The 12504-nt window shown below is 40.6% G+C and overlaps 1 protein-coding gene across 3 annotated transcripts in view; it reads left to right on the forward strand.

Moving 5' to 3' along the window:
• The first annotated feature begins 2051 nt into the window (after positions 1-2051).
• UBE2W (ubiquitin conjugating enzyme E2 W) overlaps positions 2052-12504 on the forward strand; it is a 100875-nt gene continuing 90422 nt past the window's right edge. For all 3 annotated transcript variants that reach the window (XM_049853692.1, XM_049853691.1, XM_049853694.1), the window contains exon 1: positions 2052-2174. In XM_049853692.1, coding sequence (XP_049709649.1) covers positions 2073-2174 — 102 coding nt within the window. In that variant the 5' untranslated portion in view covers positions 2052-2072. The remainder of the gene's footprint in view (positions 2175-12504) is intronic.

The raw sequence follows: 12504 nt of genomic DNA on the forward strand, positions 1-12504 counted from the left end.
AGCTCTTATGATGTCATAATGCTTTGTTTGTAGGGTCATCTGATGTTATATATCTTTAGGAAGGAAGAGTTTTTAAACAAAGTGAACCGCATATAGTAAAACCTGATTTCTGGAGCAATTTTATGAAATAATAGGGAAGAAGATCTCTAAAAGGAAATATACTTGGAAACTTTTCCTATCAGCTTTCTTCTTTCATTGGGATATGTGTGATTTAACAACCTGACATGTGATGTGCTTCTGGATGTTTCCTGGTTGCCAGGAGCATCCAAACATTTCTAAGGACACATCATTTTGTACAATAAAGGGAAAACCAGCTCACTTCTGGCAATAAATGGAATTGGGTGCGGAAGTGTGTTTAATATTATACCATACAATAATTGGTGTATTTTTAAAAAATTTTTTATTGTGCTTTAAGTGAAAGTTTACAAATCAAGTCAGTCTCTCTCACAAAAACTTATATACACCTTGCTACATACTCCCATTGCTCTCCCCTTACTGAGACAGCCCGCTCCCTCACTCCACTTTCTCTTCATGACCATTTCGCCAGCTTCTAACCCCCTCTACCCTCTCATCTCCCCTCCAGGCAGGAGATGCCAACATAGTCTCAAGTGTCCACCTGATCCGAGAAGCTCACTCTTCACCAGCATTCCTCTCCAACCCGTTGTCCAGTTTAATCCCTGTCTGAAGAGTTGGCTTTGGGAACGGTTCCTGTCCTGGGCCAACAGAAGGTCTGGGGGCCATGGCCACTGGGGTCCTTCTAGTCTCAGTCAGACCATTAAGTCTGGTCTTTTGACAAGAATTTGATGTCTGCATCCTACTGCTCTCCTGCTCCCTCAGGGGTTCTCTGTTGTGTTCCCTGTCAGGGCAGTCATCGGTGGTAGGTGGGCACCATCTAGTTAATAATTGGTGTATTTTAAAGATCTTTTTCCTTTATGAACACATTTCACATTAGGGAAGTTCCCAGGAAACATAATGATCCATCTTAAGAGTGGGAAGGATGACATTCTACACTGCTTTTATATTTAAATCTTAACTTACTGAAATTTCTAAAAAGAAAGCCAAGTCAATTAAATGACAGGTTTTAAGCTTTCATTCTGGTAAAGTCAAAGTCTTCTACTCAATATATCAGCCAGCTCAGTTTTTTAGAGCAAGAACACGAGGTGCAAGGGCTTCCATTTTCCTCTTTAAAAAACCGTGATATTTTCAGTTCTGGAACAGCTCTCCAAAACGCTGCTTCTGGTAAATGTTGGCAGAATTGGTGCATTGCTTAAGTTAATTCTGTATGCTCAACCTTCCTTACCCAGTATCTCTAGGTTGGATGACCATAAAGCTGCCTACCCACAAAATAGACTGGAGAGAAGGCTGGACTTTATAGAATGTATTAAGTACTTATTATAACGAGATACCGGCACATTAAAAAAAAAAAATCATGCCTAGGGCTAAATCTCTGAGCAAACTTAGATTTCCGTAACAACCTTAACTATTTATTATACACATGAACTGAGGTTATGGGGTAAGGAAGTGGATATCACACACACTAGAAAAACTTCAAAAAAGTCTCTCTTTTTTTAGACAAGTTTCAGTTTTGCAAATCCAAAAAACTCTTAACTGTAAAACACCAAAACGTTGTCTGCTCTCAGTTCTCATCCCATTGTAGAAAGAAACCTGTGTCTCTCAAATTAGGAATACAAGAAGTCTTTCTGGTCGGCGAAGACCAGAAAGCAGCCCCGTGGTAAATTCTATCTGGCCCAAGGGTATTCGAAAGGAAAACCTCGAAACCGTACACCTGCGGCTGGAAAAATAAACCAAACAAAAAGTAACCCAAAGATAAGCACATCACCAGGATTTCGTAATATAAACCGACTACGTTGGCACGGTCGGTACCGGAACCACGCTTCCGGAGCTTCTCAAGCACTCAAGGCAAGGCGTGGGCTCGCCGCGGACGCACTAAAACGAGTTGTAATCACCGGTACCTACAGCGCTATTCACCGCACCCCGCCCCTCCCCCAGCGCGCCAGCCAATCCCCTTGCGCTCTCTCCTTCCCATCGGAGGCCCCTCCCCCGCGCCCTGGATGCTGAGCCCCCGCGGCGTGACGCGAGCACGGCAGCTCCGCCCCCTGCGTCTCTGGCCTCGCCGGCCTAGGGGGGATGGTTCCATCATGGCGTCAATGCAGGTGAGAGGAGTTTGCTGCAGCTGGGAGGGCGAGGGAACCGCCGCGAGGGTGCGATCATTCGGGCGGGAGCGCCGCCCGGGGCTCGGAGGTATTCGGGCGGCGTCGGGAGCAGTCCTAGCGGTCGGTCTTTGGCTAGTTTCAGGGCGTTGGGGAGGGGTGAGAGGCGGCCAGGGCAAGGACGGGTGGGGGGGTCTCGGTCGGTCGAAGCGGACACCAGCCGGCCGGGAAGTTGGGGGATAAAGAGGGGTTAGAGGAGGAAAGGTCGAAGTTTGGCCTTGGCTCCGCCACAGTGCTTTCGGAATCGCCTTCCCGCACACACAAACGGCCAGAGTCGGTCGCCGGCCAGCCCCAGGGATGCCTTTCTCTCCGCGGTCCCCGGCCGGCGGAAACAGCTGCTCTCGCCGTTGTCGCCGGGGCAGCAGCGGCGCTGAAGGGGCTGGGTGTGGAGAAACTGGAAAGACATTCCCTGAGAAGGCGGCTGGCTGCAGAAGGCGCTTCGCAGCCTCTGCTCAGGCCTCCCACGCCTGGCTTCTCTTGACTGCTCGGCACCTCCGCTGTCCTCCCTTTGACTCCTAATGCCCCTTGGGTACCTTCTCCTAGGAGTCACGGCACTCTCACAGACATTACCCGAGCCGCCCACTTTCTCACCCCAGCTCGAAGCTGCCCTTAGTCTATTAACAGCATTTGCCGCCTAATTTGCAATCTGCGGGAACCACTAGCCCCTTATGCCTCCCGGGATAGTTCACCCTCTAAGAAAATTTTTCCTCTGGTGCCCCACCCTTGCGGTCTCGGTAAGGCTGTCGCCCTTTACCCTTATTCTCCAGACCATTAGTAGAACCTTAGTTTATTAGGAGGAGTGCGTAACCTGTGTCCTAGCTACCTGACTTGTCAGTGCGTGGTTTTCTGGCTTTCCAACGCAGTTTAGAGAGGAGTTTGGTTTTTCAGGCAAAGATGGCAACCACAGTTGTGGTTTGTAGAGATTGACTCTGCATTATCTAATCTGTAGCTTGCGTTTAATTCACAGATGAAGACTAGCGTATCAAAACGTAGCAAGAGAAGGTAGAACTTATTAGGAATGTCAACTGAACGCTTTTTAGAGTTTTAAAAAAGCATCCCCTTAAGTGAAGAAAGAGACCGCATTTTTTCTTAGAAGGATTTTTTGTTTTTGTATCTAGAAGAAAAAGCAAGTACCCCCTCATTTTTCCCCCCTCTTCTGTGCGAGTGCAGTGTTTTTCTTACATCTCTTCTGCATCTTCTCTCTCTTGTGCACATCAGTTCTTTGTTCCACACTTTTGTGCTTTTGTCTTACCCCTTTCAATCTGTTTTTCATATGATAGTCTTGTTACCTTTGCTTTTCCCTATGGACTCTTGCAGAACAGAAAAAAATTGTATATAACATTTCTGGTTGAAAAGATGTGACGAAACAGTGGAGGGAGAAAACAAGAACAATTTCAGGAAACATTGTACTTTACACCAGTCTCCCTGAGAGACGTTAGAGAAGTTTCCTCATTTGAGGCCAAAAAAGGAACTGTTAAATTTAACAGTAGATGGGCTACGTGACCAATTTAAGGTTATTAGTGTATTAAGATTAAAACATTTGTTTTAAAACTAAAAATTAAAATCCACAACACTTGCATGATTGTATTTGACAAGTGAGCATAGCGTTACAGGGATGGTAACTGACAGTTAGCTTTTCAGTTATCTGGAAAAGGGATGTTTCAGTTGTTAAGAGAAAAAACCCAAGCTGGTAAAGAACTTAATAATCTTGAATTTTACATGGCTTCTTAAGCAGTAAGAAGCCCTGTTGGTGCAGTGGTTAAGCATTTGGCTACTAACTGAAAGGTCAGTGGTTCAAATCTACCAGCCTCTCCACAGGAGAAAGATGTGGCTGTCTGCTTCCAGAAAGATTACAGCCTTGGAAACCCTATGGGACAGTTCTACCCTATCCTATAGGGTCACTATGAGTCAGAATTGACTCAGAGCAATGGGTTTGATTTGGGGTTTTTTGTTTTGTTTTTGTTTTTTTTGTACTTTAACAATGGACAAAAATACTTGCCAGTGCAATATTGCATTTTTCTATGTCACAAGTACTACCTCAGTCTGTCTTACCACTTTTCTTTTCCTTTGTGTCTTGGTGATTAGAGGAATGGAAAATTCATACATCCTTTTTTAAGTAAAATACAACTAAATCTTTCCCTTTTGTTTGTATTTTTAAAATATACGGATTTTCTGGTAGAATCTTAAAAAATACTTTAATGTGGATAGGTCACACTTTTTGAGACAATACTGTCTGCGTGTGGGGTGAACAAAGTTTTTTTTCCCTGATAGTCTTAATAGCAAAGTTTAACTCTTTCTAAAACAACTGAACTATACATAAAGCAATAACCAAATTATTAAATTTGTTCATTCATGGAACAATTGTTTTTTGAGGACCCAGTATGTATCACCAGCAGTCATCTAGATGCTGAGGATCCAGCAGTGAACAAAAGCAGACAAGGTCTCTGCCCTTGTAGATATAAGTCTAGTTGGGGGAGACAGACATTAAGAAAATATTTAAGTTAATCGTGTATTAAATTAGAAGGTAAAAAGTGCTGTGGAGAAAAATATAGAGTGGATGGAGGTTTGGAAGTAGATATTTTAGATAGGGTAATGAGGAAAAAGTATGCTGCTCTGACCATGTCCTCATCTAAAAAAGCTTTAAGTAGGTTATTTAACCCACACTAGGATGTTACTGCTGCTTAAGAAGTTATTCAAGCTGTAAGGGGAACTGTATTTTAAAAACAAGTATATTATATGAATGTAACGTGTGATTTGATTACTTGAATTGATAAAGACGAAAAAATGAGTCTTCAGGAGCAATGCACTAAAAATTAGGGATAGACTTCGCATTTCGCATTGGAGACAGTTTTAAAGGAGAGGTTGTGACTGCTTTAATGTATTCTACCAGTGCCTTCCAACTTTTCTTCAGGTCATGGCACACATAGAAAATAAGTTTTGATGAATGAGATTGGAGCCTGGAATCCCCCGGCCAGGCTCTATGCTGTCGAGTCGATTGCAGTTCGTAGAGACTGTATTGGACAGAGTAGAATTGCCCCATACTGTATCCAAAGTTTTAAATATTTACGGGAGCAGACCGCCACATCTTTCTCTCATGGAAAGATTGGTAGCTTTGAACCGCTGACCGTTTTGGGTAATGGCAGAACGCTTTAATCACTGTGCCACCAGTGCTTCTAGGATCCAGGGAAATCAATATTCTGGCACAACCTGTTATGTTGGGAAGTTCTGCTCTATATTATATTGTTAGGGTTGTAAGTACAGTTCAAGGTTGTGGTTTTCAAACGTATGTGAGCCTTTTGAGACTTTCCACTATTTTTTTCTTTTCTCTCCCCACTCCTTTATTCCTGTGAACAAAGTCACAAATCACCAAGTAAGATTATGGTTAGATTATGTTTTAAGAAATTATTCTTAAACACTCATGGTGATACTTAAAGTTGGCAGGATTTACACTAAAGAAATAGCTCTATATTTAATTTTAGTAATTCTAGAAATCTTAAAATGTTAAATGGAAAATTGTAGCATATTTTTAGTATTAGCATTTCAGGTACTCTGATTATATGGTACAGCTTTCCTATCCTCAAACTGTAAAAACATTAAAGTAAATTTTTATATGATTCTAAACAGTTCTCAAAATTGTAGCGTTTGGAGTATGTATTTTCAGCTAAACTATAAAATTGTATTTTTTTGTTATGTTTATATAAAAAACCAAACCCGTAGCCATCAAGTCGATTTTGACTCATAGCGACCGTATAGGACAGAGTAGAACTGCCCCATAGAGTTTCCAAGGAGCGCCTGGTGGATTCAAACTGCCAACCATTTGGTTCGCAGCCGTAGCACTTAAGTACTATGCCACCATACGTTTGCATAGATAATATTTAATTTTTTCTTTTTCCTGTGACTCGTTTCATATTGTGGAATACTTAATTTGGCCTCCTGGATGTATTTTCTGTTTCTAGAATTTAGTTGTTTCATTCAGACTTATATTACAAGTTTTTAGGTATACCCAGTATACTTTTCTAATTTAACCATCTAGATTAATTTTAAATATGGACTGTTGTCTTTAGACTCCTCTTCCATTGTTGCTTAGTTGTGATTGAGTTGATCCCTTACATAATGTCTTAAAATTTTAGAAAGTACATAATAGCTAGAAATAGCCAATTGAGTCACTTTTTTATGAATTTTCTACATTTTCTTTCTTTTAACCTAGCTGGATCTTAGGCTATTGACTGCTAATCTGGCTAGATGGAAGGAGATTAGGAACCAGAGAGGGAATATCAGTGTTGGCTCATTTCTTATTTTCAAACGACTTGAAAATAGTTATTTTGAATTATTTGCAATTTGCATTGCTCTTTACTCAAGTAATTGGCTGTAGTGATTAACAGGTAGAATATGTGCTCTTACTAATTCTACTGTTATGGTAGTCATGTTGCCTTGACGATTAGATACCATATGCCTATTTGTTGATATCATTGTGAAGGATTACAGCATAATGAAAAGTTAGAAAATTGACGCCATCTTGGATCTCAAGGCTTACTGACAATGGGGACTTGCACAGTATGGCCAGAATTAAAATATTTGAGAAGGTTGTTTTGATACTGTGGCTAGGAATAGGGCTATCTGGGAACTTTTGGAGCAGGGATCAAGGATAAGGATAATAGCATAGAATAGAATTCAGGATATTCTGTGTAAGTGATAAACATAAGTAGATGGTAGACCACATGTGAATAAAAGCATAAATCTTTGGTAGTCCTCTTAACTTTCAAAACAATCATTGTCCATACTTTTTGCTGTTAATCAAATACTGCTCTATGAGATCCCTTCCATTTTTGTCTTAAGGTGATTGCTTAGGATTTTATTTAAGTTTTCAGGTCTCTTTCTCTCCCCTGGACCATAGACTCCATGAAAGTAGGAAAAATCCTTTCCTTGTGTTACTTAAATGTGTACATAGTGACTACAGAAAACACTTGTCCATCACTTGACACTTGAGAAAACATTCATAAATAGCAAATTATGCATTATTTTATTTTAGAGAAATCTATTAAGTAATTTTATAGTACTAAGCAAATGATCCCCCCACGTTTCTGTCAGACATTGCTGATGTCAGATGGATCCTGGCTGAAAACAGAGAATACCAGAAGGGTGTTTACCTGTGTTTTATTGACTATGCAGAGGCATTCAACTGTCTGGATCATAACAAATTATGGGTAACATTGCGAAGAATGGGAATTCCAGAACACTTAATTGTGCTCCGAAACCATGGTGGCATAGTGGTTAAGTGCTACGGCTGCTAACCAAAGGGCTGTTTGAATCCGCGAGGCGCTCCTTGGAAGCTCTGTGGGGCAGTTCTACTCTGTCCTATAGGGTCACTATGAGTTGGAATCGACTCGACGGCACCGGGTTGGGTTTGTTTTTTTTTTTAGTTGTGCTCATGAGGAACCTTTACATAGATCAAGAGGCGGTTGTTCGGACAGAACAAGGGGATAGTGATTGGTTTAAAAACAGGAAAGTTGCGCATCAGGGTTTTGTTCTTTCACCATACCTATTCAGTCTGTATGCTGAGCAAATAATACGAGAAGCTGGACTATATGAAGAAGAACAGGGCGTCAGGATTGGAGGAAGACTCATTAACAACCTGCGTTATGCAGGTGACACAACGTTGATTGCTGAAAGTGAAGAGGACTTGAAGCATTTACGAATGAAGATCAAAGACCACAACCTTCAGTATGGATTGCACCTCAGCGTAAAGAAAACAAAAGACCTCACAACTGGACCAACGAGCAACATCATGATAAACAGAGAAAAGACTGAAGTTGCCAAGGATTTCATTTTACTTGGATCTACAATCAACAGCCATGGAAGCAGCAGTCAGGAAATCAAAAGACGCATTGCATTGGGTAAATCTGCTGCAAAGGACCTCTTTAAAGTGTTGAAGAGCGAAGATATCACCTTGAAGACTAAGGTGTGCCTGACCCAAGCCGTGGTATTTTCAATTGCATCATATGCATGTGAAAGCTGAACAATGAATAAGGAAGACCGAAGAAGAATTGACAGCTTTGAATTGTGGTGTTGGTGAAGAATATTGAGTATACTGTGGACTCCAAAAGAATGAACAAATCTGTTTTGGAAGAAGTACAACCAGAATGCTCCTTAGAAGCAAGGACGGCAAGGCTACGTCTTACATACTTTGGACATGTTCTCAGGAGGGATCAGTCCCTGGAGAAGGACATCATGCTTGGCAGAGTACAGGGTCAGTGGAAAAGAGGAAGACCCTTAACGAGGTGGATTGACACAGTGGCTGCAACAATGAGCTCAAGCATAACAACGACTGTAAAGATGCCTCAGGACTGGGCAGTGTTTCGTTCTGTTGTGCATAGGGTCGCTATGAGTCAGAACCGACTCGACAGCACCTAACAACAACAGCAAGCAAATGATTACCTATAATGGAACAATTTAAAATTAACATTTCTATTACATGTATGTCCCCCAAAAGTTGACTTATTTTCTCGATTTATGTGTTTGCTGTAACTAATGTTTTCCAAAGTATTTTTATATTCTTTCTTTCTGGATTCTTATTCCGGACTTGTAAATGGAAAGTCAAATGACATATCATTCTAATGGAAAAAGACACAGAGTGACTTACCTAAAATTATATAGTGACTGAGTAGTGAAGCTAAGATTAGAAACTAGGCTCTGAAAACTACGGATGCTGTGGGGTTATAGGTAATGAACACATTAACAATTTTGACATTGTGAACAAATCACTGGGATAGTTATTTAACTTTTCAGTCAAGAATTGAGCATTTACTGAAGTATTCTGTAGCTAAGAAAATCAGAAAAATATTTCTTACGGTTTATAATAGAAAGTTACTTTGGATCATTTTTTTAAAAATAATTTTTATTGTGCTTTAAGCGAAAGTTTACAAATCAAGTCAGTCTCTCACACAAAAACCCATATACACCTTGCTACACACTCCCAATTACTCTCCCCCTAATGAGACAGCCCGCTCTCTCCCTCCACTCTCTTTTCGTGTCTATTTTGCCAGCTTCTAACCCCCTCCACCCTCTCATCTCCCCTCAAGGCAGGAAATGCCAACATAGTCTCAAGTGTCCACCTGATCCAAGAAGCTCACTCCTCACCAACATCCTTCTCCAACCCATTGTCCAGTCCAATCCATGTCTGAAGAGCTGGCTTCAGGATTGGTTCCTGTCCTGGGCCAACAGAAGGTCTGGGGGCCATGACCACTGGCTTCAGGATTGGTTCCTGTCCTGGGCCAACAGAAGGTCTGGGGGCCATGACCACTGGGGTCCTTCTAGTCTCAGTCTGACCATTAATTCTGGTCTTATGAGAATTTGGGGTCTGCATCCCACTGCTCTCCTGCTCCCTCAGGGGTTCTCTATTGTGTTCCCTGTCAGGGCAGTCATCAGTTGTAGCCAGGCACCATCTAGTTCTTCTGGTCTCAGGATGATGTAGTCCCTGGTTCATGTGGCCCTTTCTGTCTCTTGGGCTCGTAATCGCCTTGTGTCCTTGGTATTCTTCATTCTCCTTTAATCCAGGTAGGTTGAGACCAATTGATGCATCTTAGATGGCTGCTTGCTAGCATTTAAGACCCCAGACGCCACTCTTCAAAATGGGATGCAGATGTCTTCTTAATAGATTGTATTATGCCAATTGACTTAGATGTCCTCTGAAACCATGGTCCCCAGACCCCTGCCTCTGCTATGCTGGCCTTGGAAGCATTCAGTTTATTCAGGAAACTGCTTTTGGTTTAGTCCAATTGTGCTGACATCCCCTGTATTGCGTGCTGTCTTTCCCTTCACCTAAAGTAGTTCTTAGCTACCATCTAATTAGTGGATGTCCGTCTCCCACCCTCCCTCTCTCCCCCTCTTGTAACCACAAAATAATGTTTTCTTCTCAGTTTAAACTATTTCTCAAGTTCTTATAATAGTGGTCTTATACAATATTTGTCCTTTTGCAGCTGACTAATTTCACTCAGCATAATGCCTTCCAGATTCCTCCATGTTATGAAATGTTTCACAGATTCCTCACTGTTCTATATCGATATGTAGTATTCCATTGTGTGAATATACCATAATTTATTTATCCATTCATCCACTGATGGGCACCTTGGTTGCTTTCATCTTTTGCTGTTGTAAACAGTGCTGCAGTAAATATGGGTGTGCATATATCTGTTCGTGTAAAGGCTCTTATTTCTCTAGGATATATTCCAAGGAGTGGGATTGCTAGGTAGTTCTATTTCTAGCTTTTTAAGGAAGTGCCAAATGGGTTTCCAAAGTGGTTGTACCATTTGGCATTCCCACCAGCAGTGTAGAAGTGTTCCAGTCTCTCCACAGCCTCCCCAACATTTATTATTTTGTGTTTTTTGGATTAATGCCAGCCTTGTTGGAGTGAGATGAAATCTCATTGTAGTTTTGATCTGCATTTCTCTAATGGCTAATGATCATGAACACTTTCTCATATATCTGTTAGCTACCTGAATGTCTTCTTTAGTCAAGTGTCTATTCATATCTTTTGCCTGTGTTTTTAATTGGGTTATTTGTCTTTTTGCAGTTGAGTTTTTGCAGTATCATGTAGATTTTAGAGATCAGGTGCTAATCAGAACTGTCATAGCTAAAAACTTTTTCCAAGTCTGTAGGTAATCTTTTTACTCTTTTGGTGAAGTCTTTGGATGAGCATAGGTGTTTGATTTTTAGGAGTTATCTAGTTTTTCTTCTGCATTCTTTATAATGTTTTGTATACTGTCTATGCCATGTATTAGGGCTCCTAACATTGTCCCTATTTTTTCTTCCATGATCTTTATCGTTTTAGATTTTATATTTAGGTCTTTGATCCATTTTGAGTTAGTTTTTGTGCATGGAGTGAGGTATGGGTCTTGTTTCATTTATTGGCAGATGGATATCCAGTTATGCCAGCACCATTTGTTAAAAAGACTGTCTTCCCCATTTAACTGTTTTGGGGCCTTTGTCAAATATCAGCTGCTCATATGTGGATGGATTTATGTCTGGATTCTCAATTCTGTTCCATTGGTCCCTGTGTCTGTTGTTGTACCAGTACCAGGCTGTTTTGACTACTGTGGCGGTACAATAGGTCCTAAGAGCAGGTAAAGTAAGGCCTCCCACTTTGTTCTTCTTTTTCAGTAATGCCTTTATTTATCCGGGGCCTCTTTCCCTTCCATATGAAGTTAGTGATTTGTTTCTCCATCTCCTTAAAGAATGTCCTTGGGATTTGGATCGGAATTGCATTAAATGTATAGATCGCTTTTGGTAGAATAGACATTTTTGTAATGTTAAGTCTTCCTATCCATGAGCAAGGTATGTTTTTCCACTTACGTAAGTCTCTTTTGGTTTCTTGCAGAAGTGTACTGTAGTTTTCTTTGTATAAGTCATTTACATCTCTGGTAAGATTTATTCCTAAGTATTTTATCTTCTTGGGGGCTGCTGTAAATGGCATTGATTTGGTGATTTCCTCTTGGATGTTCTTTTTGTTGGTGTAGAGGAATCCAACTGATTTTTGTATGTTTATCTTGTATCCCGATAACTCTGCTGAACTCTTCTATTAGTTTCAGTAGTTTTTTGGAGGACTCCTTAGGGTTTTCTGTGTATAAGATCATGTCATCTGCAAACAGAGATGCTTTTGCTTCTTCCTTGCCATTGTGGATGCCCTTTATTTCTTTATCTAGCCTAATTGCTCTGGCTAGGACTTCCAGCACAGTGTTGAATAAGAGTGGTGATAAAGGGTATCCTTGTCTGGTTATGGATCAATTTTTAAGAAGACATTCTTTATGCATAGACCTGTGTACTGAGTAAAATTATAGTGGCAAATTTTTACTGTTCAAAGATAATCTTTTTACAGTCTGCTTCATTACAAATATTGTCTGCAAAATACTTGTTCATGTTTGTCAGTTGTTTTGAATTGTATTTTTCCCAATTTGCTAGCCTTTATTTGTGGATGTAATCTTGGGATCACCATAAGTAGTACATGCCTTTGAGTTGTTTTGTTCTGAGAAAAACTATATCTCATGCACTTGCCCTCATAAACTTCATTGGGAAAAAAAAGGACAGGATATGTAATCAGAAGACCTAGTTTCAGGTCTTGTTTCACAAATGTTATGCTGCACGAAATTTAGTGTGAATTATAGTGGTTAAGACAAAGGCAGATTTAGTTTAGCAGAGAGGTGAACATATATAAAACTGGATTTTTGATTCATCTTCCCCAAACTTGTTACTTCTGTAATCTTTTTGTAGTACATGGTAA

Source organism: Elephas maximus, chromosome 15 (assembly GCF_024166365.1).
Source record: "Elephas maximus indicus isolate mEleMax1 chromosome 15, mEleMax1 primary haplotype, whole genome shotgun sequence".
NCBI lineage: Eukaryota > Metazoa > Chordata > Mammalia > Proboscidea > Elephantidae > Elephas > Elephas maximus.